This window comes from Coenobita brevimanus, chromosome 78, assembly GCF_032717465.1.
Source record: "Coenobita brevimanus isolate Jiangsu-jjx chromosome 78, ASM3271746v2, whole genome shotgun sequence".
NCBI classification, from domain to species: domain Eukaryota; kingdom Metazoa; phylum Arthropoda; class Malacostraca; order Decapoda; family Coenobitidae; genus Coenobita; species Coenobita brevimanus.
Genome location: NC_137031.1, coordinates 10637425 through 10664971, shown reverse-complemented (window position 1 = coordinate 10664971; position 27547 = coordinate 10637425). Strand labels below are relative to the sequence as shown.

General features: G+C 43.6%; 2 protein-coding genes and 1 pseudogene across 2 annotated transcripts in view; 1 reads left to right on the top strand and 2 right to left on the bottom strand.

The window, feature by feature from the left end:
• Positions 1-9156: 9156 nt before the first annotated feature.
• On the bottom strand, positions 9157-11616 carry LOC145408698 (uncharacterized). The gene is made up of 3 exons (XM_080279370.1): positions 11529-11616; positions 10582-10746; positions 9157-10241 (listed from the first exon to the last, which is right to left on the bottom strand). The coding sequence occupies exons 1-3, from the start codon at positions 11614-11616 to the stop codon at positions 9157-9159; spliced, it is 1338 nt and encodes a 445-aa protein (XP_080135496.1).
• A 1142-nt stretch (positions 11617-12758) lies between these two features.
• Positions 12759-12879, top strand: LOC145408910 (5S ribosomal RNA; annotated as a pseudogene).
• A 5275-nt stretch (positions 12880-18154) lies between these two features.
• The window catches only part of agt (O-6-alkylguanine-DNA alkyltransferase), an 89108-nt gene continuing 79715 nt past the window's right edge, over positions 18155-27547 (bottom strand). Inside the window, exon 5 of the mRNA XM_080279294.1 lies at positions 18155-18399. Coding sequence (XP_080135420.1) covers positions 18236-18399 — 164 coding nt within the window. The 3' untranslated portion in view covers positions 18155-18235. The remainder of the gene's footprint in view (positions 18400-27547) is intronic.

The following is a 27547-nucleotide window of genomic DNA, read 5'->3' as shown; positions in this document are numbered from 1 at the left end:
TTAGAAGGTATGATTAGAGAAAGAGTGAATATTGATGAGATGCAGTTTGGGTTTATGCCAGGTAGGGGGACCACTGATGCCATATTCATTGTTCGACAGCTTCAGGAAAAATATATTGGTAGAAGGGATCTTTATTTTGTTTTTGTTGATTTGGAAAAGGCCTTTGACAGAGTCCCTAGAGAGGTGGTGAAGTGGGCAATGAGAAAGCTTGGCTTGGAGGAGTGGCTGGTTAGGGTGGTTATGGCCATGTATGTGGGTGCTCACACCCAGGTGAGAGTGAATGGAGATTTGAGTGATGAGTTTTCCGTGAATGTTGGTGTGCATCAGGGGTCAGTCTTGAGTCCCATGTTGTTTATCATGGTACTTGAAGCCCTTTCACGTGACTTTAGAAACGGACTCCCGTGGGAGTTGTTGTATGCTGATGATTTGGTGTTGACTGCAGAGAATGAAAGGGAGGCGGAGGAAAGGTTTAGGAAGTGGAGAGATGGTATGGGGCAAAAGGGTTTAAGGGTAAATGCAGATAAAACAAAAGTGATGATATCTAGGGTTGGTGGCGGTACTGTCAAAGACGAGGGAGAGTGGCCATGTGCAGTTTGCCACAAGGGCGTGGGAAGTAATTCCATCTTGTGCAGTGTGTGTGATAAATGGGTGCATAAGAGATGTAGTGGTATCAGAGGTAGATTGCGAGATAATGCTGATTTTATGTGTACGGCGTGCCGGGGTGAGCAGGTGGAGATCGTCAGACGTGAAAGGATTGAACTTGCTGGTGAATCTCTTGAGTGTGTGGAAGAGTTTTGTTATTTGGGAGACATGTTGTGTGCTGGAGGTGGGGCTGGAGCTAGCTCTGTGGCTAGGGTGAGAAGTGGTTGGAAGAAGTTCAGGGAGCTCTTGCCTCTCCTGACATTGAGAGGGCTCTCCCTACGTGCTAAGGGGTCTTTGTATGCAGCATGTGTTAGGAGTGTAATGCTGTATGGCAGTGAGACCTGGGCAGTGAAGGAGGAAGACATTCGCCGGCTCAGACGTACAGAAATGACAATGATTAGGTGGATGTGCAGTGCGTCCCTGCGTCCAAGGCCTGGAGGGGCTGGGTTTACAATGAAAGAGTTGAGAGGTAGGATGGGACTAGAGTGTATTGGTGTTGTGATGAGGAGAGGTAGATTGAGATGGTTTGGACATGTGGAGAGGATGGGATGATAACTGGGTGAGGAAGGTGAGAAGTGTTAATATTGGGGGTGGGTTTATGAGGGATAGACCGAGAAAGACATGGGACGAGGTCATTAAGTGTGACCTTAGGGTTAAGGGACTGAACAGGGAGGCTGCAATGGATCGTGCAGCGTGGAGAGCCGCCATTAGGTGACCAAGGCCGACACATGCAAGCATGTTGGAGCCTTTACAAACGAAACGAAAACGAAACGAACTCCGAAAATCGTCCCGAGACTAAAATGGGATCAATTCACACAAAGTGTGAAACAGGCAGTGACGCCATCTCTGGGCACAGTTATAGCCTTATCGCAACTAGACGCCCTCACATACGATGGAAGCCTCGATGACACCTTCATCCAGGCTAGGCGGCTCGTCACCGCTGCGTACCCGGGCATAGACGCAAAAACCCGGGAACAACTCATATTCCACAAACTCCTCAGGATCCTCCCCAGTTTAATTAAAGAACACTTCATAATACATGAACCGACGGGAGACCCTAATAATGAAATCAATTTAATAAGACGCCTTCTAGCCGTCCACTCCTCCCCCCAATGCATCGGTGAAAGCAAGCAATTCCACACGGATCTCATCGCCGTAAATCCGTGGGAATTTTCTCCTTGCTGCCCTGAGTGCCCAATCCACGACATCCGTGAGCAGCTAAAAGCTGCCCAGCGCCGCAAAACTACACAAAGGCGCCTACAATCCTCCCCACCATACGCCGATTGCCCCAAGCCTCAGGGAAGAAAAATATGATGCAAGCAAAGAAGGCGCCCCCCCACTACCTCCGCATCCCACCATAATGATGGGGGCCACCTCACATCTCCCCCAGTTTACGACAGGGGGAAACGTCATATTTCCTTATCCTCCCCTCTCACTATCTCTTCTATTTTGCCTTCCCCTATTCCTAACCTTCCCACCTCACACACCACTTTCTCCACTACTACCGCCTCCCTCCTTCCTATTCCTCCCCAACACAAAGCCTGCCTCCCCCTTCACAGGCCTCCTAGAACCCTAACCGCATCTTCCCCTAACCTACTTCCCAAAACCGCTTCCTCCTGTCTACTCCCTCCCACCTACAACCCCGCACCACCCACCACCACCACTTCCCCGCTACTCATCTTCCCTAACACGGCCAACTCATTTGCCTTCCCTATCACACCATCCTCCTCCTCACTCTCACCCGCCTCTCTTTCCTCGCTCACCTCCCCTACCCCACCCTCAACCTCACCATACCCACAAACCCCTTCCCCCACTTCACCTTTACCTGACTCACCACCACCTTCCTCCAATTCTGATCCTTCACCAACCTCACCTCCGCCTGCATCTCCTCCGGCTACCCCACCTCCTCCAACCCACCACTTTCAATCACTGCCCGCTATGCCCACCACCAACACCACCCATCACCAACTCCCACCTTCACCGCCGCGTAAACAACCACCACCACCGTACCACCACAACTCCCACCAAACCCCACCACGCACCGCCCAATGCAACACATCACCCACCAACTCCCCACGTGCACCAACCCCACCTGCCACCAACTCCACCCACTCATCCACTCCTGGCCACCCATTACCCACTGACCATGCCCACTACACAAGACACCCCACACCACCACCAACAACTGCCCACAACCATGACGGGAAGCCCATGCCGCCACGTGCCCAACCACCATCACCGCCTACGCCCACCCTCACCACCACGACCACCAGATCATGACGCCTCTCCCGCCCACCATCTAGATACACCCCCACACCTCCATCTCCTCCCCATCCTGCTCCCCATTCCCCAACACATGCCACCCACACCCCAAACACCACCCCCATCACCCTCCCCCTTCATCAGACATCGTGGAAACTTCCCACTTCACCACCAGAGATGAAAATTGAGAGGGTACTATGGCGCCCCCACGACCGCCCCACCATCAGAATAAGAGCGACACACCAGCTCCTCCGGCTTCTACGCCAGACCACCCAACCATTGTCCCTACGCCTCACCCTCAACCCTCACCAGGACCCAAACCTCACCACCCGCCATTGGACCAACCTCCTCCAACACCTCAAGCCGGCCCACCAGACATCCACCACCACAACATACCACCTCCAGTCACGGGGCCGTGACTTCTTGACCACGGAGGGTGGTAAAATACCCGCCGCTGCCGGACTGCCCATCCTGCCACCCCCCACCCCACCACTGAGCCACTACCACACCACCACCCCAGGAGGACACCACGGTGGGGCTAGTGACCCGGAACAAGAGGGTCACCAGAACACTACTGTCCTGAGTCCCTCTTCCCTGCAGCTATCCCAACACCAGGTAAGCGGGAAGAGACAACGACCCTGCGAGCAGGACAGCCGTCACGAGAATCGGGGTGAGACTGAACAAGATTCAGTCCCAGGTGACACCGCGTCGACGGCCACTGTACGTGACAGGGAAGGAGCGGCCACTGTACGCCCATCAGTTACCTCCCCAAGGGAAGGAAGGCCCAAGGCTATGGCCAAAGTACACACAAGGGTAAGTAGACCCGCGGCTACGGCCTCAGTGTGTACCGGAGAGGGTGCGGCCTCTGTACACCCCTCTCCTGCTGTTCTTTCCTACGGGAGCAACACCGCATCGACGGCCACTGTACGTGACGGGGAAGGAGCGGCCACTGTACGCCCTTCAGTTGCTTCTCAAAGGGTAGATAAGCTCCCGGCTACAGCCAAAGTACGTACCAGGGTAGACAGACCCTCAGCTACAGCCTCAGTACGTACCGGAGAGGGCACGGCCTCTGTGCACCCATCTCCTGCTTTTTCCTCCTATGGGAGCAACACTGCATCGACGGCCACTGTACGTGACGGGGAAGGAGCGGCCACTGTACGCCCTTCAGTTGCTTCTCATAGGGCGGGTAGGCTCACAGCTACAGCTGCGGTATGTACCAGGGTAAGCAGACCCAAGGCTATGGCCTCAGTACGTACTGGAGAGGGCATGGATTCTGTGTACCCTTCTCCTGCCTTTTCCTCCTTGAGGAGCAGCACCGCCAGCATGGCCACTGTACATGCAGGGGAAGGAGCGGCCACTGTATGCCCTTCAGCTGCATGCCCTAGGAGTCATGAAACCGCGCTCACGGCCACTGTACGTGATGGGGAAGGAGCGGCCACTGTACGCCCTTCATTCGTGGCTCTGAAGGCCCTCCACGACGCAGAAAGTCCCTTGCACGGCCGACCCTTTCCCTCTCGGCTGCGTGGGATGCCCTTTGTCACCATCCGGGAGTGTTGCCCCGGAGGTGTTGCCAGAGCGGTGGCAAGGCCCGATCCAGGTCCTACCGCCTACCCCTGGAAGATCCCTGCTCCTGCCGGACACCCGACGGAGACAGTGCCGCAGCTCACCCCTGTCGGTACCTCCCCCTACAGGCGACCGCAGTCTTAGGACCCACAGGCCTGACCAGCAGCCTCCAGGTGAAGGCAACCCAGGCTCTCTCTCCCCATAGAGCCAGAGGCGACAGGCCCGCCTCCTACAGCTGTTTGGCCCCAGTCCCGAGGGCCACCTCTCAGGTCGAGGCTCCCAGACAGATGGGCTTCCCTGTACTCCACCGACGACCAGGATCCGGGCAGTGACTCCCCTGCGGGCAGTGTATTGCCCTCTGCAGGAAGGCTCCCCCTAGGGCCTCCCCCTCACGCCCAGACACCAGAGTGAATTATACCCAGGACACACGGGTAAATAGTGACGTTAACGCCCCTTGTATCACGAACAGTCAAGACGGGAAGATAACAGTGAATAGTGACAAAGTGAGGGCCAGAATAATACCAGTGAAAGTTACCACTAACCTATTAAAGCCCAATACCCGGCAGAATAGAAAATAGCCTGAGTCCCAGATAAGAGAACTTATAGTAATTGTGAACCAAGACTAGGGTGCGCGGAAGAATCAAAAGTCTGTGAATAAGTGCCGTTGCGACTCAGTGACTCCATCAAGTGTCGCGATCCGCACCCTGTCTAGTTATAGTAGTATTCACTCCACTGACTCTTGGCCCTGTTCATCCCCAGTGCATCGGACTAAATGTATATAATACTAATTCTGCCTAAAGACGAAATAAGGGTATCGCGATATTATAACTAACAACCTAAGTGTACATGCAGAATACTGTGTCTCAAGTGTAACTGTAAATCTTGGTGTTAAAGGCTAACTCTGTGTCCCTGTCTACTGTATATTCAATACCTCTGTTTTATATTGTAACGGTGTAGGAATTAAGACAATAGATGTGTTAAGGTATACTGCCTGGTTTTTGTGTCCTGTTCCTTTGTGGGTGCTTTACTTCCAGTCCGGAAAGAGGACCCCGCTCAGTCACTGGTGTTCTTAGAATGAGAAGTCGGACTAAAAACACCCAGCATAACACTGTCTAAATTCATGCTGCCGATCACTGATCAATTTATTGATTTCTAGATGCTTGACTATGTGCTTGTTAATTAGTGTCTCAAAAACTTTACCGAGAACTCTGACAACCCCCAATCCCTACTTGGCATCTTGTAGAGGAATAGAGGAAGGTGTCCCGTGTATACGTACGAAAACTCACGCGCGAAAATTGAAAATTGTGCCAATTAGGGACCTTGCAATTGCACAACGTACCAGTACGTTGCCAGGACTGGCAAATGCAAAATGTTGCAACATACCCATACGTCCCATTTTTCAGCATAACTCACTAACATTCTATATTACAACCTTACTTACCTTCTGAAACTGAAGTCACTTGACACAAAGTGCTTGTCTTTTACCGAGTTATAATATTTTGTATGCAGTTTGTTACATTCTTTGGTTCTGGAAGCTATCCTTTCTCCCAATCTTTGAAATGCAAGCTTCTTTAAAATTTCTTCTATTTCAGCTTCCACCTGTCACAATCGACAGATATGAGGAGTACTGTGCACGGTTCAGCAAACATGATGATGTTAAAGTGAGGCAGCTCTACAAAGAGAAGTTCATCATCACTGCCAGAAGCACCGCTGCGGGACGTCTTTTCTTTGTTAAAGCTAGAGTAGGCGCAGAAATGAAGAAACGCATTGTATATACAGTAGATGTATCCATGGATAGTCATGGAGTTGTTCGGGAATGCCAGTGTGAGTGTGGGGCAGGGATGGGTCCAGAAGCCCATTGTAAGCATGTATTATTAGTGATCTTTGCTCTAGTCAATTTTCATATCTCCAAAGAAATTTCTGTCAGGGACACTTGCACTGAAAGGATACAGTCATTTCATAGAGGTAAGAAATACACTGGCTCACCTGTTAAAGCACAAAATCTTAGACTGAGGAAGAACAGTGGCAATCTGACTATATCAAAGTTAGCTTCTTATGACCTGCGACAAGTGCAGTTTATTAATAGTGAAGAGTATCAGTCATATTTTTCTAACAAGTGTACAAATTTTCCACAGATTATGCCAATTAACCAGTTGATTCCACCAGCCAATTTAAATGCTGTTTTTCATGATCATGATTATCTTCAATTTACTCCAGATGAACAGTTTTTGAGAAGCATGAACATTGCCAGTATTACAAATGAAAAAGTAAAGGAAATAGAATTAAATACAATGGGACAGCAAGGCAATAAACAGTGGTTCATTGAAAGGTAATACAGGATCACAAGTTCTAACTTTGGTACAGTATGGAAGGCTACGCCATTAACAAATTTTAAAAACTTGGCAAAAAGATGATGCAAAATGTGCTGCAACTGAACATGGGAAAATGTATGAAGGAGTTGCTGTTCAAAATTATAAAGAAATAACTGGACAAGAGGTTAAGGACAGTGGTCTGTTTGTCTGCCAGTCTTCTCCATTCCTTGCATCATCTCCTGATGGGTTGGTGGATGATGATGGTGTCTTGGAGGTCAAGTGTCCCTATTCAGCTGGGGATAAAGAGATAAGTGTTGATACAATACCGTATCTGAGAGAGACATCTAATGGAGAACTAACTGTTGACAGGTCACATAATTATTATCATCAGATTCAAGGTCAGCTACTGTGTACACAAAGGAAGTATTGTGATTTTGTAATATTCACGTTTGAGGACATCAAGATAATTAGACATAGCATAGATGAGGATTTTCTAAATGAAATGGTAGTCAAGCTCAATGAATTCTATTGTAATTATTTCAGACAGGCTGTCTTAGATAAATATTTATACAGATCAGCTTCTAACTAACTGCTCTACTGTATACTGCAAGATGTCACCAAATTCTTTTGTTACTGTGCCTTAATTTCACCAAAGATTTTGTAATATTCACATTTGAAGACATCAAGATAATTTCAGACAGGCTGTCTTAGATAAATATTTTTATAGATCAGCTTCTAACTGCTCTATGCTGCAAGATATTACCAAAGGCTTCTGTCACTGTGCTTTCAGTTCACCAAAGATTTTGTGTGCATGTGGGACAAGGGGGATGTTGATAGTGAGGTGTGAGTTATGACTGTGTTCTATCATAAAAGAGGCCATTCTGAGTATTTTTGTAGTACACCAGTCATGAAGTGATAGTGAGGTGTGAGTTTTGTTACTGTGCCTTAATTTCACCAAAGATTTTGTAATATTCACATTTGAAGACATCAAGATAATTTCAGACAGGCTGTCTTAGATAAATATTTTTACAGATCAGCTTCTAACTAACTGCCCTATGCTGCAAGATATTACCAAAGGCTTCTGTTACTGTGCTTTCAGTTCACCAAAGATTTTGTGTGTATGTGGGACAAGGGGGATGTTGATAGTGAGGTGTGAGTTATGACTGTGTTCTACCATAAAAGAGGCCATTCTGAGTCTTTTTGTAGTACACCAGTCATGAAGTGTGTGTGGGAGTGTTAAGTCATCTGGGTAGGAAGCAGTGTGTACTTTGTGAGTGAAAATGAAAAGCACCTATTTTTATATATATACATATATATTTCTATATATACTTATTATAGAGAATATATTCTATTCTGGATTGATTAGCCATTGATAAATATATACATACTGTATATGACACTATATTATCCAATTTGTATATTTTGTAATTTCATCATTCATAATCAGTCTATCTGCATATTTACCCAATATATATCTCTAAATAATCTTACTGTGTCTTATCACCTTCTTACCAGAGTATAGTATGACTTTCTTTTAAGACATGCTATCAAATCAGAAGAGACTATAGCATGTAGTGTGTTAGCGGAATGGGCATACATGAGCTTGGTATATACTCAATATGAGAATAAAATATCATGTACTGTTCTACTTTTTATTTAAAAAAAATATTATTGTGAACATGATACTGAAAGGAGAGGAACAGCACTAAGCACCAGATACTGTACATACTTGCAATGATAAAAAGAGTAGTACTAAGCACACATCCCTGTGGGACACCCTCATGCTGTACATAAGACCAGGTTGGTTTGAAAGGAGCTTAATAAATTATGTTCTTGTAGAGAGTAACATGATGAAGTGTGTTTGTGACATAAAAGCTGTCTGAGTGCTGAGTGCTGGACTGCCAGATCATATGATTGTGCTGTGTAAGGTCAGATTGAAAGATTTATGGCATTCAAAGAATGGAAGAATACTCTATCTATTGCCAAACGCCACAGTCCCATAAGGGGTGGCCATTTAACTTTGAGTTATTTGTTTTATGGGGAGGGGCACTAATCCTCCACCAACCCACTTGTTGACACGTAGGGAGCACGTATGGTTTGGTTATATGGTTACCACCCAGCGTAGTAAATGGTTTCTTGGCTTACAGGAAACCATTTGGCTTGTCACTCAATGTAAAGCCACCTGTAAAGGAAAGAAGAGCAATAAGAAGTGACAGGAAAGATGGGAGAAATATGAAGAGAGGAGAGCAGACACAACAAAAGAATGATAAAGGCTAAGGAAGAAGTAGGCAGCTCTGCATCAAGTGAGTGGATGATGGTCGCCACCACCTACACTCACTGAGGCAAAAGATGGATAAATAGGAGTGTGGAAAATTTCTCAGGCATGTGATGGAACAATACATTTTCGAAAATTGCATAACATATAACAAATAAATATAATATCTGAACCTAATTGTGCCTCTGAGTTATTAAGTGGATCTGTAAGTATCTTAAATGTTTTGCCCAAACCAATAACTCTTTCAACATGGACTCTATTACTGGCAATCTTTCTGTCTTTCAGGACACTATTGGCAGATAATCTGTTTGTCTTCTTGAACACAGTAGGAATATTAACCATCACATCATATGGTGCAAACAAATCTTGAACTTCAAAACCTTTGTCAGCCATTATGCTGTCACCCTTATCACACAATTGTGGTATATTACTCCTCTCTATGATGCTGCGATCACTAGCAGCTCCACCATAAGCTGGTGATACATAAGAAATCATACCACCTGGTGTACATCCAACAACAGCTTTTAGTGTGTTTCTGTTCTTATAATTTGAGAAAGTTGCCTGTTGTGCTAAAGGAAGCTCTGGTTTCCTGACAGGGATCTCAGTTGCATCAAGAATAACTCTTGTTCCAGGGAACGTATTACCAAAATCATGTGGTGCATAAAACTGAACAATATCCTTCTTTGGCCATAGGTTTATCTCCCCCCACTGTAATGACATAAATCTGACCCAGGTAACAAAAATGTTATAAACATCTCTTTCAGAGACACCAAATAGCGCTCCAAGTTCAAAATTTGGCTTATTTTGTCGAAGTTTCATCATTACCAGCAAAAACTGTTCAGGAACCTGCAGTGTAGTTATGGGCCCATAAAAGTACTTCAAGCTATAAGCAGCAGGACCTAGTGTAGATAGTACAAAAGTGAATTTCTCATAATTTTCTAGACCAGTGTGGAAATGAAGGCTTTCTGCATTGTGTTTGAAATCATCTACTCTGTAAACCTTTTTGTATGTGTGAACAGTGACTTTAACTGCGTCAGGTACTACGGCATCTGTAGAATCTGAAACTGGTACTCTGAAAACCTGCGCTGGCTCACTCTCGATGACTTCCTCTGCACCTACATCAGGAATTTCATCACTGCATGCACTGCCACACTTTTGCTTCGGAGATTTCATCTTCTTGGATGCTCCTGTAGAAGAACAGCAAAGCAGTCTAATAGCATTGTGCATATATATCAAAGCCTTCCATCTTCTCATTCTTGCAAATCTTACAAGGCACTCAGGCTTCCTCCATCTGCTGCATTATGAAAAAACCATCATACTGTATTCTTTTGATCCATTCTGCCTTCTGCCACTCCACACTCATACACTCTCATTACTTATGAAACCAACAAGGGATAATATAAAAAGTTACTACAATATAAACTGACATATGTGTGTGAACACAAATTATATAAGTTCCATGAGACACTGTGTTATTGGTATTGTACATGAATATGATTGCAACTGAACTTTTGCGGATTGACTTACCTCCGGTTATTTCCTCTGCATCAACACTTCTTGCACTGTCACACATTCGCTTAAGAGCCCTTTCCTTCCTGGCTACTGCAGCAACAGACGGTTTCTTAATCCACGAGAACTGGGATGGAACAGCTGTTTTCTTGAGTCTTCTGAGCCTTCCCTCGGACCTTCGACCTGGAAATTTTATCATGTGTGTCTTGGGTAGATGTTCTCATTCAGAGCATAAACCACAGATATAATGTGATACATGTGCTACAGCAAACAAAAAGGTTGTTTTCCAAATATTTGTAGCAGTTAAGACTAGGTTAGGTATTTTTGGAAAAATGTTGGTATATTGCAGATTCAGACCATCAGGTTGTTTTACAAAATAATAATCATAGCAGTTAAGACTAGCCTAGGTAAGGTTAGGTAATTGAGGAAAAAGTTGGTATTATTGCAGATTTAGACCATCCTAGCCCAATAGTCAAGGTGATCACTTTGGGCTGCACTAAGTTTCAGCTATTATCATTTTTTTACTTGCATTTTTTAAATGTCTGATTCTTTTTTTCCTCCAAGTATGAATTTTGATGGAGGGTGAAAGACTGACGAAGAGTGTATGTGAGTGAGGTGGAGGGGGAAAGAGGGAGGGGGAGGCTGAGGATGAGATGGAGGGGTGGGGTGGAGAGGTATATGAGAGAGGGGGGTGTGAGTTGAGAGCAGGGCAGTGAAATGGCGGGGGACAGGGCGACATGAAGGCGATTTGTTTGTGGCCACCCCAAACGGGATTGAGGCGTCTGGCAATAGATAGACAGATAGATAGATGAATTTTGACTCTTGGTCCTAGGCTAGGTCTAAAACTACCTACCAAGGGACTAACTTAGGCTACACACGGACTTAATGGATAGATAGGGCGTAATGCAAGTACTTATGTATAAGCCTCAAGCAAGCAAACTTTGGCTACTTTAAACTCTACTTACCACCAGGCATATAGTCTTCTGCAGTGAAGTGGTCCTTGCATACCATCGAATACTTGGACGGAGTGAAGTTTTGGCGCTTGATAGCCATCATCCACCGTTTTTTCAGTTCTGGGTTCTGAGGAAATTGATGGCCACCCCTATTAATGCACAGGGGAACACAACAGTACGATCCTGACATCTCAGATTCTCAGGGTGCGTCCTCTCGACTTCAGTCCAGCCTTCCGTCCTCTCTCAGAGCAGGCAAAAAATGACTGTTGACCGTTCCTGGATTTGGGACGGTTTGTCGAAATCGTTGACTGAAGGCGAATTAAGGCACTAATAAATTTAAGTTAGTAAATCGTCTCAGAGGAGGAAAATATGACTTTCCTCATTGAAACCATATATTAAGAGATACAAATCTACTCATTTCTAAAGAATTAACAGAGAAATCATTAAATTATAAGGGGTGAATGAGCTGACTAGTTGCTAGACTTGCCAGATTAGAATATTTTTACCTTTTTGTATGACTCATACAAATGCATAAGCTCTTATTGTGTGTATTCATTGGAGAGTGTAAGTGGTTTTGTAAGTAGGAATGACATTAATCCTATCACAAGTGCACACAAACAAATGCAGCATATGATTCATGAGCATGCGTGTCCTACGACGTCTGTGGCAGGCTCGACCATGACGATTGTCAATTGTCTTCCATCCCCTAAAGCACCCCATTGGTCAGAAGTTGCCACTTTTTTCGGAACAGGATGATATTTGCTTCTTTCCAACGGGCGGGAAAAATTGAGGTAGGGATGCATTAGCGGAAAAATTTTGCTAATACAGGAGTCAACACTGAGGAGCAATTTTTAAGTACTATTGAAGGAATTTCATCTGGACCAGTGGGTTTGCCTGCTGATTGTACGTATCTCGTGTGAATCATGAAAGGTGGTATTTGAGGGGAATCAAAATAAAGTACAGGAATATTATGATTTTCTGAATTTAGGGTTGAGTTTGTTGAAAAAAAAAAAAAGTCAACAAGAAGGTTGGCTTTTCCACGTGGGTCACATGCTAGATTTCCACTGGGGGACTGTAATGGTGGAATGGAAGAGGTGGTAGTGAAGTTAGTTTTGAATGATTTAAGGGTTGACCAGAATATTTTGTTATCATTTGGATTGTTTAGTAGTTTGTTAGTTTGTCTATGTAGAAAGTTTGATTTAGAAAGATTGATAATAGTTTTGGCATGGTTTCTGATATTTTTATAATAGTTAAAGGCTTCTTTGGGTACACCGCATCCCGTCCGATCAGCGAAGTTAAGCAACGTTGGGTCTGGTTAGTACTTGGATGGGTGACCGCCTGGGAACACCAGATGCTGTTGTCATCCCTACGTGTCAAGTGGGGTTGGTGGAGGATTAGTGCCCCTCCCTGTAAAACAATTAACTCCAAGCCCTTGGCCACCCCGTCTGGGATACATGACGTCTGGCAATGAATGAAAAATGATAAGTGTTATAGGCTATATATTGTTTTATGTTCTGTTACTCAAGCACAATTGTGGTCAAATAATTTAGGAGAATTACATCTTTTTCTGTAACTATGATGGGGAATGAATGTTTCCATGCCGACTGGAGGAAATTTTGAACAGAGTTGATGTTGGAGTGAAGTCCCCAAATATTGCAAAAGAAAATTTTACTGCACTGATGAGCCGATTTAGAGTGCCGCAACACTGGAGGTGGCACAGTCGCTTGATGACGACCGGGAGGGCCCTGTGCAGACAACCCAACCCTGCCGGTGGTGGTCACCCGAGAAACCATTGCACTGATTCCCAGTATAGCAGCAGCCATGGTTGTTTTTACAGGGAGTGTTGTGGAATGGGTATGATATGTAATGACAAGATCAGTGTTTTTTGGAGGATAGCTGGTTTAAGGTAATGTAATATAATGTGGATGTGTGTGTTGCGTAAAGAGGGCAGCCTGAAGCCCTCTGGTGCGTGAGGCAGATAAGACAAAATTTCAACACTGTAGTCCGTAAACCTTTCATTTACTTTATGTTCATATCTATTTCTCTTCAACATACATGCCCATCCCACTGTACACATCCACATTTCCCTTCCAAAATAACTTATACCTACAATCCTTCCCAACAATCGCCCTTGCTTATTCTCCTCTCCGTCTGACTTCCTGCATGCAACAGATATCCACCCACCTCCTGCTCACGGTTTCTACCACCTTCCCCCCTCTATCCCTCATACTACATATCTACTTTTCAAGACACACTCAGAACCCTTCAAGTGATTTAGGTCCTTCAGACTTGCTTTTTATTTTATGCTTAGCTTTTGTATAGCATGTAAATAAAAGGTGGAGATGGACCACAGGCCCTGAGTCCAGAAGGAACAAGGACTCACAGCCCACTAGCCATGGCCAATGGCTGTAGCAGTGGCCTTGGGACACCTCACCAGAGCAGCCACAGGTTCTTTCAGTACCAAACTGTTTAAAAAGAACTGTATTCACACTGTTTAGGAAAAGTTAACTGTCTAGGGAAAAAAAAAAAAAGTGTACAGTACTTGAAAGTGAAATATATCGGCTCAAAGTACATCAGAAAAAGCAAAAAACTATGCCACTGTCAAAGGCAGGGGTGTACTGAGGTGGTAAGTGTCGGTCTATGCACTGGGAAACCCATATGAGATGCCAAAAGGATTAATTTCCTTAGGATTCATCATGCAGAGTTTTATAGCAATATACTGATCATACCATCAGCAGTGTGAACCCAGTGCACTGTATGGCACAGATCAATCCTATCAGCAGATAATTAACAGCAATTTAGTTCAAGGATTATATAAACACTGTTACAATTTACTGGCTATAAACTTTACTTAGTAATTATGTATATCAGTAGACAGTAGTTCTTTATTCCTTCAATCCAGATATATATTCTTTAGTTTATACATGCCATTTCTAGACAATTCTTTTCAGCTTACAGGTAAATTTCTTCAACTTACAGGGTGCCTTTTGTAGACAAAGGGATTAAAGAAGGAATAAGACCTCATGTAGACAAAAAAGTTTCCCCTAAACTAAACGGACTTTCTTACAAGCACTATGAATAAAAGGCAAAATATGTACTCAGATTTTAAGGGCTAATATTATATAAGTGTGGTCCTCAGTAACCATGCCCCTTCTTCCCTTGCCATATGGCTTGTTCCTTTACACCAGGATATCAATGGGACTGAAAGAGGTTAGGGAGGAGGTAGTGGGTAAGTTAATGGGTTAAGTAATAAGTAAGTCAATGGGGTGGGATGAGTTTTGGGAAGGGGTATTGGGCAAGTCAGTGGGCTGGGATGAGAATAGGGATGAGGTAACAGGTATGTTACTGGGGTGGCAGAATGTTAGGGAGGTATGGGTGAATCAATGGGATAGGTAACAAGTCAATGGGGTGTCAGGATGTTGGGGAGGGGTAATGGGTATGTCAGTGGGGTGTCGGGATGTTGGGGAGGGACAATGGGTAAACCAATATGATGTCAGGATGCTACAGGGAAGGATAATAAGTAAATCATTGGGCAGGGAGAAGGCTAGTGGGCAAGATAATGGTAAGGACTGATGAGATGAGCCTCAGCTAAAACACAAACATCTTGCCTCAAATTAGATTTTATCAGCCAAGTTTCATTGCACACACCTCATCCTGAGTATAGGCATGCTGAGTGTATCATTAAACTAAGTAGGAGACATCACATCACTGGGTATTAAAAATCAGTGCTCACCATCTCATTATTTATCGCAGAGGTAGTGTATTGGTATTTATGTTCACAACTGTACATCACTCCTCTTTCATACCCATACAAAGTACAGTATGTATACATACATCACTAATACACCACTACATACATGCACTCCACCACATATCCATACAACAGACACATCCATATACCACTACAGTACACAGACCTCTACCACTACACAAACACCACTCCTCTCCTCTTCTTCCTCATTATCCCCTCTCCCATCCCACTGCGACTTTTTATCCGTTAGAGGGAAGAGGAAGACTGATTATTGCTGACCACATCCACATGAACAATTTAACTGCACCTCGTGCTAATATACAGTGTGCCCTAGGAAATGTGAGAAAGTTAAGATTATACTTGGGCTAATACAGCAGACCCTTGTCTTACGGTGAACCAGCATGCGATGAATCACTTAAACAATGATAAAAAAGTTATGGCCTATTTTTCAATATACGAGAGAATTTTCACTCATACAATGATTATGATCCATTACAAAGTCTCACTATTTTTGCTTAAACGATCATCCTCACACATGGTTACAGTAATTTATTTGTTTTAAGGTGACCTTTTCACTCATCACTGCTGGGTGCATTAGTGTCAGTCATGGAACAAGAGTGTGGTGTTAAAGTTCAGGAAGTGGAGTGCACTGAAAAGAAATAATTACTAGGTTAGGTGAGCTGGAAACTTATTTTTAGACTTATTTTTGGCAGTAAGCAGCCAGTGAAGTGCAGTGAAGTGAAATAACTACCAGTTTAGGTCAACTGAAAACCTATTTGTAGACTATATTGCATAACCCTTTTCCAAACACGAATCTCCACTGAACCCATGTTGATCTGGTACACAATAAACTGTTATGCAATGGATTTTTTCAAACACATCTTCAATGTAAAACAAGGGTGTACTGCACTAAGAAAAAAATGCTATATTAATAGGGATTCAAATCTGAACTAATACAGAGCTACAATTACTGATGGCCTGATGAGTGAACTATGAAGGGGGAACCATTTTCACCCAAATGATCATCAGTACTTGTTGAGAAGTGGACCTGTGTTGATGCAGCATTTACTACAGTACTAAAATAACTTCGTACAGTTTCCCTCACATTTCCTGCAGCACCCTATAAATATACGTACAGTTATCTTATAAAACTTGATCCAGTTGCTACTTCAGTACTATCAATAATACAGTAAGTCCTCATTCTTTGCCAGTGATACAGGTACAGTGATCCCTTGGTGTTTGCACACTTGGTCACAGCTGTTTTCATTATCACTGCAAGATGAAAATCTGCACCCCTGCTGTTATCGTGCATTTTTCAGATAAAAACATAATTATCGTGCACCTAAACTACCGTACAGTAGTTTCTGTCGACAACGATGGTGCAGTGTCTGTGGTTTCTAATGGCCTTCAGTGATTTAAAGATGAAGTCCTACTCAATTAGTTCCAGGTGGTAGACCACTAACTTTCCACTCCTTAGGCTTACAACTCATTACCTTCTCAGATCTCTATATGGTATGTATTTCTTCCTTATTGTGCCCTTTTTATCACGTTCTGTTAATCTGAACAATGCCTGTGTGTGTGCCTGATACTTACCATACCAGGGTATTTAGCGGGTCTAAACTGTCATAAAAGGGAAAATTTAGGCTTGCACTTGGGATGCCTGATAGCTACCAAGGAAGATAAACCCCATGGGCTCTGCTTTTGTTATCACGCAATTCCATTATGATGCACCATGTTCAGTACCAATTATGCACAATAATCAGGAGGTTAGTGTATGTTCCAAAATATCTCACCTTCTATATAACTGGTACTATAAACTTCCCAGGGGGTGGAGTTCTCACTATCCATAACAATACCTCTGCCTACCTTTCAATCCATCTTCCCCACAAAGAAAACTCTGGACTATAAACAGTTCACCAATCTTTCTCAAATAAACTATAGCCATGTGGAGAGGATGGAGGGTGAAGGACTGACGAAGAGAGTGTATGTGAGCGAGGTGGAGGGGGGAAGAGGGAGGGGGAGGCCGAGGATGAGATGGAGGGATGGGGTGGAGAGGTATATGAGAGAGGGGGGTGTGAGTTGGGAGCAGGGCAGTGAAATGGCGGGGGACAGGGCGACTTGGAGGCGATTTGTTTGTGGCCACCCCAAACGGGATTGAGGCGTCTGGCAATAGATAGATAGATAGATAGATTTGTATTATTAATAATGCACATCACCAAAAACATACTGTACTTATACTAAAGCATTCCCCTTTCTTAATGTACTACTGTATACAGTATATGATTACCTGTAATAAACTTAGGAAAATTTCACCTCCTGCTAAAATCATTACACTATTTCTTTCTTCTACCTTTGAAAACCAGCTAACCTAAAACAACTGTTAACTCCATGCAGATTTTCACTTGCAAATAGTTCTATAATTCAGTATTTAAACCAAGGAACTCTTAAGATGCAATTCCAAGACCCTAATGCTTTTATTTATACATGATTCCACTGTCTCCTGTTTTATTATAAAAATGGATGAATAAGCAACTCCAAACAAACTCCATGCTCCGGTTTCAAAATGTATCTCCTGTCTTTTTACCCTGTCATAATCAGGACAATTTTATTATTCCATTACACCAACACCAGATGATTCTGTTCTGCTGAACATGACAGCTTTATTCTACATTGCATAGGAAGCTTCCCAGCAACTCTTCCTCTGAGATGTATTCTGCACATTACACCTTAATACCCTCATGTATGTTATTGATGCAAATTATGCTGATATTAAAACAATAACATACAAGAGAACATTACAGTGTAATATGCAAATTAACTGCTGAAGAAGTACTGTACTACAATGCACCACTTTGAATACAGGACTTGCAAGTTAACTGCTGAAGAAGTATTGTACTGCAATGCCTCCTATACCACTTTGAATACAAGACTAGTTCATGTACAGGATAATTACCACACAGTTCTGTGTTTAAAATTTGTGGACACCCTCATGGTTCAGGAGCCAGCGTTTGACCATCTGTCGCTGGCCATGGTGATACAAGCCCAGACCGTTAGAGCGTATAACTCGGTGACAAGGCACAATCAGTCCCACTGGATTGTTGCTCATGGCAGATCCCACAGCACGCACTGCACCTGTTCAGATAAACTAGATTATAACCACTCTACTTATACAGTAAACATATCCACTGACCTCACTGGACACACTGCACCTTTTCAAATGCACTGGATTTTAAAACAGATATCCCTGTATATGCATAAAGTATTCCCATTGCACCTATTCAAATGCACTGGATTACTAATTCTTTATTATGAGGTGTATATGCATCAATTAACCCCCCTACACCTATTCAAATGTTCTGGATTACTAATATTTATTATGAACTGTGTATGCATCAAATTAGCCCAGTGCACCTATTCAGATACACTAGTTATAATTGTTGTACAGATTTGAGTGAGGACTTTTCTGTGAACACTGGTGTGTATCAGGAGGAGTCAATCTTGAGCCCCTTGTTGTTTATCATGCTACTTGAAGTCCTCTCATGAGACTTCAGAAATGGACTCCTGTGGGAGATGTTGTATCCTGATGATTTGGTGTTGGTTGCAGGGAATGAAAGGGAAGCAGAGGAAATATTTAGGAAGTGGAGAGATGGCATGGGGTACAAGGGCTTAAGAGTAGATGCAGATAAAACAAAAGTGATGGTATCTAGGACTGGGGGTGGTACTGTCAAAGAAGAGGGAGAGTGGCCATGTGCAATTTATCAGAGGGGCGTGCAGTGTTTGAGATACTTAGGTGTATATGAGATGTAGTGGTATTAGAGGTAGACTGTGAGATAATGCTGATTTCATACAATGCGGTGTGTTGGGGATAGCATGTGAACATTGCCATGCATGAAAGGACTGAACTTGCTGGTGAGTCTCTGGAGTGTGTGGAAGAGAATTGTTATTTGGGAGACACGTTATGTGCTGAAGGTGGGGCAGGAGTCATCTCTGTGGCTAGCGTGAGGAGTGGTTGGAAGAGGTTCAGGAAGCTGTTGTCTCTCCTGATACTGAGAGGGCTCTCCCTCTGTGCTAAGAGATCTTTGTATGTGGCATGTATTAGGATTGTAATGTTGTATGGTAGTGTGACCTGGGCAGAAGTGGCAATGATTAGGTGCATGTGCAGTGCATCCTTGAATGCAAGGCCTGGGGAGGCAAGGTTTAAAATGGACAAGTTGAATGGTAAGATGAGACTGGAGTGTATTGGTGTTGTGAAAAAAAGAGGCAGATTGAGATGGTCTGGGCATATGGATATGATGGGGGATGATAATTGGGTGCAGAATGTGAGAAGTGTTAGCGTAGGGGGTATGCTAGTGAGTGGTAGACTCAAAAGACCTGGGATGAGGTCACTGAGTGTGACCTCAGGGTTAAGGGACTAAATGGAGAAGCTGCCAGAGATCGTGCAGCATGGACAGCCGCTGTTAGGTGACCATGGCCAATGGTGCAAGCATGTTGGAGCCTTCAAGGATGAAAACGAAAATGAAGTACATGAATCTATTCTTCTTCCCACAATGCACTATGCTTTACATTTAAAGGGGTAAAAATTGTGTTGGCTTGTTGATAAATGATGAACAGTAGAAAGAAGTGAAACATTATAACAGCATCAACTCAAGGTGAATGTATGCCAAGAGTAAGCTTAAAATGACAAAATTGGCAATGACCACTGCATGCACCTTGTAATGACAGAGGTGAGGAAAAGAAGACAAGTTTTGGGACAAATGAACAGAGTAATATGGTAACAGGACAAATGTCCAGGAGTTAGAGTGTTTGCAATGGAATACCTGAATACTAGAGTTGACAATGGCCCCGTGAATTATATAATGAGTCATCAATACAGTCAAAAGATAGAATGATAATGGTTGGCAACTGAAGGATAAAATGTGAGGAGGTGCTGCGCAAATATGTGATGAAAAAGTTCTGTCAATGTTTACCAAACTCCATTTCACTGAACATTTGAGACACATTGTACAACTATTATCTCCTTTAGAGTACTTCACTCCAGCATCCACATTCTTGCTCCAATATTCCTGTTACTGGTGAGAGCATCACTGACACTCTTCTTTCATGATGCTTTTAAGCATAGTGATCATTTCAGATTGGCTGTCTTCAACAGCGTCCAGATGTCCTTTCAAATGAAGCTTCAGTCTGAGGAAGAACCACAATCCACATGTTGCTAATTCAGGTCAATATGGTAGATGTATGACCAACAGATGTTTTTTCTCTTCTCAACCAAAAACTTTTTTGAGTAAAAAGCATTGCATGGCTGGATGAATCTTTGCTGAAGCAGCCACTCACCATTCCACTTCTCACTGCATATGTATCTCACTGCCTCATGCATATGTTTAACCTGTTAACTGTGCACGGTAGTTTTTTGGAGGTGTCCGTGATGCGCAGACAGGGGTAAAAACAAAATTTCCCAAAGGCCAAATTTTGTCTTAGGAATTGAGAGAACACATGCTATAGTATATAGTAACGAAATATTAGCTCAATATTTACCTTGGTAAAGCCATGGATGAACATTGAAGTGTCTGATTCCCTACTGGAATGTATGGTTTTTGTTTTCTTTTTCAGTTTCGGTTTCGGTTTTGAAGGCTCAAACATGCTTGCATGGGTCAGCTTTGGTCACCATGGCACTCTATTCGAAATCACCTGCACAGCCAGGGCTGTAGTGAGCAGTGGCACTCAGAACAGCCCAGGCTGTATAAAGCAGTTAACGGGTTAAAAAACTTCCAGGTAGAAAGTTCCATTAACAAAAGTATATTAGGGGAAAAATTGTTTAAAACTTTTGTCCTGTTAAAAAATGCAGGTGGCATGATAATTTTTCATCTTAGCTGATGAACTCTGGGGGATTTTGATGACACTGGTGCCTTTCACTGAGAGCTCTGTCTTCTGGTCTCTGGATCAGAGTTATACACCCAAGTCTCATCCTGTTGTGATCAATCAGGCTGGTGGAAGAAATCATGCAATACCCCTTCTGGTCATGGTGGGAAAAAAACCAACTGGATGAAGGTCTCATATCTTGCACTTGCTCTTGCTACAGTCAGTAAAAGGAAAACCTTATTAAATTACAAGACAGCAAACTGAGACCAACTGATGCATGGAACAGAACTAGCAGTTTTAACCTCAAATTAACTCTTTAAAGCAAACATCTCCAACAGCATAATTACTTTTTCATTCATTTATTCATCGTTTAATCCACTGCTTCCCCATGAGGAGTGTAGCCCAGGGCATGGCAAGTTGGTCTTAGACATTCAGGATGAGACTGACCAGCCACACTCATCCCTGAGTGACATTACATGAGCAATAAACCCCAACTTCCCCTTGGACATAAATCTGTACCGGCTCAATCCAAGCGGAGCGCCTTAATTGCCCACTAAACCACAGGGTGCCATTATTTGGTTATATGGTTACCACCCAGTGCAGTGAATGGTTTTCTAGTGTACAGGAAACCATTTGGCTTGTCACTCAGTGGAGTCACCTGTAGACAGAATGAAGAGGAAAGAATGAAGGAAAGAAAGACACAGGAGGAAGGAAAGAAGGAAGAGAGGAAAGGGCAGGTATCCGAGAGCAGCACTACCTCGTGCTCAGCATCTTTACTACAGTCAATAAATCCCATATCCTTAGTGGTAGCATTAAACATTCCAACCCTAAGTTATTACCTCAAATTATTAACTCAAATAACTCACCATGGCAAGGAAGAGTATATATATATATATATATATATATATATAAAACACCAGCACCACAATGTTGTTTTGACCCCAAACTCATCTGGATGCGAACCCAGTGGACTGCAGCTGAAGGTGCCATTCTGCTCCAGTTCACTACTCTCCTTTTGGAAGATAGGGAAGGGGTTGAGGAATGTTTGTATAACCAGAAAACACCATTGTATCAGTGCCACCACATGGTGTTTTTTTCCAGCACCCATAAACACCCTATTCAATACTACTAATGAACTGAACAAAATACAAAATGAAAACATGAGAATTTTGTGGATAATCTACATCACAGGAAAAAAAAAGAAAAAAAGAAAAAAAGAAAAAGAAAAAAAGGAAACTTTGAAACACAGTAAACAAAGTTGATACAGCAAACCTCCCCCTCTCCAAATCATGGAGCTTCATGAAAAATGATGGAACCATCCCCAGCAGGAAGCAACATACATACTGTACACACAACCTCTTGAACAGTTATGCATCAATGAACCACAAAATACCAATCCCTAAAAAAAAAAAAAAAAAAAAAAAACGGTAACGCCTCCCCCCCCCCCAAAAAAAAAATCACAAACATACACTTCAAACACCTTAACTCCACAGCCATAAATGCCCTCAACAGCATTTTCAACTTCTTGACTCACAACCAAATCCCAGACATTTCTAAGAAATTATCACCCCATATACTCATGTCAGGCAAAGCAAGATTCCACCGCTGTACAGTACATGCTAATACCACTGCTTTCCACACCATCCAAAATCACGGAAAGACTAGTCCTAAAGAATATCCTTCTATCTGATTCTGATTTCTGACATGGACTCTGACTCAGGCATTCAACCACCACCACACACCTATCTAAACTAACCCAACTCTAAGTTTCAAAATGAAATAAACCTACTTAAAAACTACACTTGCAGCAATGAACATTAAAAAAAAAAATCCTTATAAACAAAATCTTAAACACAACTGTGGAGAATATATTGATATGGTGTAAAGAGGCAACATGCTCTCAGGAAAACAAACCCAGGTACACAACCAAAACCAGGACACAACCAAATCCAAAGTGCAAAATTCAGAATACAGACCTACACAAGTACAACACTGTCCCACAGATCACAGCCCTCTTGCCCTCATTTTATAACCCTTTTCTCCATGATATAACAATCTCCTTCCTTCAGTAACAGCACCAGTATTCCTAATAATCAAACAACAGCTTCACCTACACTTCAAACTCAACAAGTAGCAAGCCAGCTCCAACAGTTTCTGTAATCACTACACAGTGTACTGTATTACAAAAACCGAAGGACTGTTTCACTGGTGTGACGAAATAACAAATCGGTGGTCATTTACTGAATCAGTACCAAATCGGCACATTTAACAGCAAAATATTATAATTTTTATCACCACATAAGTTCATTCATTCATTGCCAGACGCCATAATCCCACATGGGGTGGCCAAGGACTCAGAGTTATCTGTTTTACAGGGACGGGCACTAATCCTCCACCACATAAGTTCATAAACACCTAATTATCTGAAATCTGGTACGAGAAAAAAATGCGCTATATTTTTTAACTATTAATAAAAAATCAGGATTCAGAGCAAAAACATGCTAAGGTTTGCTGGTATTTCCACTTTAGATCAGTAACACACCTTGACAGACTTCTATTTTGCACAAATATTGACTTACAGTGCAGCTAAATGTATCTGCATGTTAAATCTATATTTATACATGATGAGATGTAGTTTGGGTTTATGCCAGGTAGGGGGACCACTGATGCCATATTCATTGTTCGACAGCTTAAGGAAAAATATATTGGTAGGAGAAGGGATCCTTATTTTGTTTTTGTTGATTTGGAAAAGGCCTTTGACAAAGTCCCTAGAGAGGTGGTGAAGTGGGCAATGAGAAAGCTTGGCTTGGAGGAGTGGCTGGTTAGGGTGGTTATGGCTATGTATGTGGGTGCTCACACCCAGGTAAGAGTGAATGGAGATTTGAGTGATGAGTTTTCCGTGAATGTTGGTGTGCATCAGGGGTCAGTTTGAGTCTCTTGTTGTTTATCATGGTACTTGAAGCCCTTTCACATGACTTTAGAAATGGACTCCCGTGGGAGTTGTTGTATGCTGATGATTTGGTGTTGATTGCAGAGAGCGAAAGGGAGGCGGAGGAAAGGTTTAGGAAGTGGAGAGATGGTATGGTGCACAAGGGCTTAAGGGTAAATGCAGATCAAACAAAAGTGATGATATCTAGGGTTGGTGGCGGTACTGTCAAAGACGAGGGAGAGTGGCCATGTGCAGTTTGCCACAAGGGCGTGGGAAGTAATTCCATCTTGTGCGGTCTTTGTGAAAAATGGATACATAAGAGATGTAGTGGTATCAGAGGTAGACTGCGAGATAATGCTGACTTTATGTGTATAGTGTGTCGGGGAGAGCAGGTGGAGATTGTCAGACGTGAAAGGATTGAACTTGCTGGTGAATCTCTTGAGCGTGTGGAAGAGTTTTGTTATTTGGGAGACATGTTGTGTGCTGGAGGTGGGGCTGGAGCTAGCTCTGTGGCTAGGGTGAGAAGTGGTTGGAAGAAGTTCAGGGAGCTCTTGCCTCTCCTGACATTGAGAGGACTCTCCCTACGTGCTAAGAGATCTTTGTATGCAGCATGTGTTGTGTAATGCTGTATGGTAGTGAGACCTGGGCAGTGAAGGAGGAGAATATTCGTCGGCTCAGATGTACAGAAATGACAATGATCTGGTGGATGTGTAGTGTGTCCCTGCGTCCAAGGTCTGGGGGGGCTGAGTTTACAATGGAAGAGTTGAAAGGTAGGATGGGACTGAAGTGTATTGGTGTTGTGATGAGGAAAGGTAGATTGAGATGGTTTGGACATGTGGAGAGGATGGGGGATGATAATTGGGTGAGGAAGGTGAGAAGAGTTAATACTGGGGGTGGGGTTATGAGGGGTAGACCGAGAAAGACATGGGACGAGGTCATTAAGTGTGACCTCAGGATAAAGGCTTTGAACAGGGAGGCTGCAATGGATCGTGCAGCATGGAGAGCCGCCATTAGGTGACCAAGGCCGATGCATGCAAGCATGTTGGAGCCCTTAAAAATGAAACGAAATGAAACGATCCACTCACTTGATGTAGTGCTGCCTACTTCTTCCTTAGACTTTATCATTCTTATTCTGTGCCTGCCCTCCTCTCTTCCTATTTCTCCTATCTTTCCTGTCACTTCTCATTGCTTTTCTTTCCTTTACAGGTGACTTTACATTGAGTGACAGGCCAAATGGTTTCCTGTAAGCCAAGAAACCATTTACAACGCTAGGTGGTAACCACATAATCAAACCATACGTGCTCCCTACGTGTCAACAAGTGGGTTGTTGGAGGGTTAGTGCCCCTCCCCGTAAAACAAATAACTCAAAGTCAAATGGCCACCCCTTACGGGATTATGGCGTCTGGCAATAGATATATAGATAGATAGACAAGTCTGTCAAGGTGAGCTGCTGGGTTAAAGGCAACACATCTGCTAACTTTCCTGATTTCCTTCTGAATCCTGATTTTTTATCAACAGCTGAATTAGAATTAAGCACAAAATTTTGACCAGATTTTGGAAAATTGTGTATGAACCTAAACGGTGATAACAATTATAATATTTTCAAATTAAGAGTGTTGTTTGGTAAATCACTGTCGATTCGGTATTTCATCACAATCAATCAAGAAGGGCCAAATGCCACGGGTCTCACACCTTCACTCACCCTCTGACTCCATCCACATGGGTCCCTCTGTGCAACCCTCCAGGCAGCAACTCTTCCACCTCGAAGTATCTCCCGACAGGAGTGATTGACCTGCTCCAGCCATGAGTTACGTGGCCTTCCCCTAGGCCTCCTCCACCCTGGGTTAACTCATTCAGAGATCACCCTGTGAGCTGGATCAGCCTCAGGAAAGCAGGTCACGTGCCCATATAGCTGGAGCTGGTGTTGACGTATTATGTGGGTAATGGGCCTAGATTCAGTCTCACGGAGTAGTTGCTTGTTACGCACCCAGTTGTACCAATGACATCCCACGATCCTGCGAAGACACATTATGGACCACACCATCAAGATAAGTGAAGCTTTCCAAGACTTCTATATCCTCACCACATACTTGAACAGACTGTACTGCTTCATCCAACAAGCCACCAGATGCCTAGACCTTGGTTTTGGCCGAAAAGACCTTTAACTCCAATGGCTTTGCATTCTCGTGGAATTCCTTTAGGGCACTCAGTAGTGTCTCCAGTGAAACCGCTAGGATAACTGCATCATCAGTAATGTCAAGGTCAGCAACCCTGAAATCGCCAACTGATACCCCACAGTGACTTTGACTTAACAGTCCAATCCAGTACCCAATCCACACATGTGTTGAAAAGTGTGGGGGCAAGGACACATCTCTGTCTTAAACCAGAACTTACTGGGAAGAAGTCAAATGCCCCCCCCCCCCCACACACACACACTCAAGTGTCTGAGTACACGCCAACAAACAGTTGGATTATACCTATGGGGATCCCATGGAGTTGTAGGAGTTTCTATAGTACCTCACAATTTAATGAGCCAAATGAGGCACACACCGTAGTAAGGGCACAAGTGCCGCTGCGGCCAGATCCAAGTTGCCAGTACACTCAATCCTCGTAAATCGCGGCAATTTGGGTCTGGACCACTGCCGCAATTTACAAATTCCGTGGTTTATAAATAATAACTCTTATGTGAAAAATGAATTTGGGTCTGGACTTTAGCCAACCACCCCCCACAGCACCCTACCTGCACCTATCTAGGCACCATCAAACACAACCATACAAATTTAGGAATATTCAGTGCATGTATTTAATAGAAATAAGCAATGTTAAGGGATATCACCTTAATCCTATGATGATATTGCTTAAGTGAATGGAGTGGGGTGGTGTTGGGAAGAACTTAGAACCTCTCAGCACTCATTCTTCCCAAACTCTTTCACCAGCGTTGAAAACTTCTCTCCCTTCTCAACACGACAAATGAGCTCCAAAGGTTGACTGTACGACAACGGCGGCTGCTTCTTGATGCCATACTGCTTAGAGTGTTTCATCGGGGGTTCGTGAGGGGCCATAGAAGGCAGGAGGCGGGGGGGAAGGTGCACAAAAAAAAGGCAGGTAGCTCTCGTACTCCACGACGATGGTCTGTAGTGTGCGGACTGGCGGGAAGAACAACAACAACGTGGTGGCATTAGTACGCACACTTGCCACCAGGGACGGGTGGTGATTGGTTGCTAGGTCGCGATTTTCAAACTGAATGCCGCGGTTTACGATTCTCCTCGGAAAAGGCCCACTTCGGTGCCTAGGTCCACGATTTTCATGACTTAACAGCGATTTAAGGGTGCTGGCAGTCTGACAGCCACTTAGCCGTGATTTACGAATCCGTGATCTATAAACACGCAATTTACGAGGATTGTGTGTACTGCATTTTTTCACAGGGTTTCCTCTATCCAACAGTAGGTTGTATTTGCCTTTCTGATTATTTTTCTTATGGTCTGAATCACCTGC

Excerpts from the sequence above, each read along its gene's own strand:
- LOC145408698 (XM_080279370.1), bottom strand. The coding sequence starts at position 11,616 with ATGGCTATCAAGCGCCAAAACTTCACTCCGTCCAAGTATTCGATGGTA. Across the intron at positions 10,747-11,528 it reads AGAAGACTATATGCCTGGTG|GTCGAAGGTCCGAGGGAAGG; the intron begins GTAAGTAGAGTT and ends TAAAATTTCCAG. Across the intron at positions 10,242-10,581 it reads TGCAGAGGAAATAACCGGAG|GAGCATCCAAGAAGATGAAA; the intron begins GTAAGTCAATCC and ends GTTCTTCTACAG.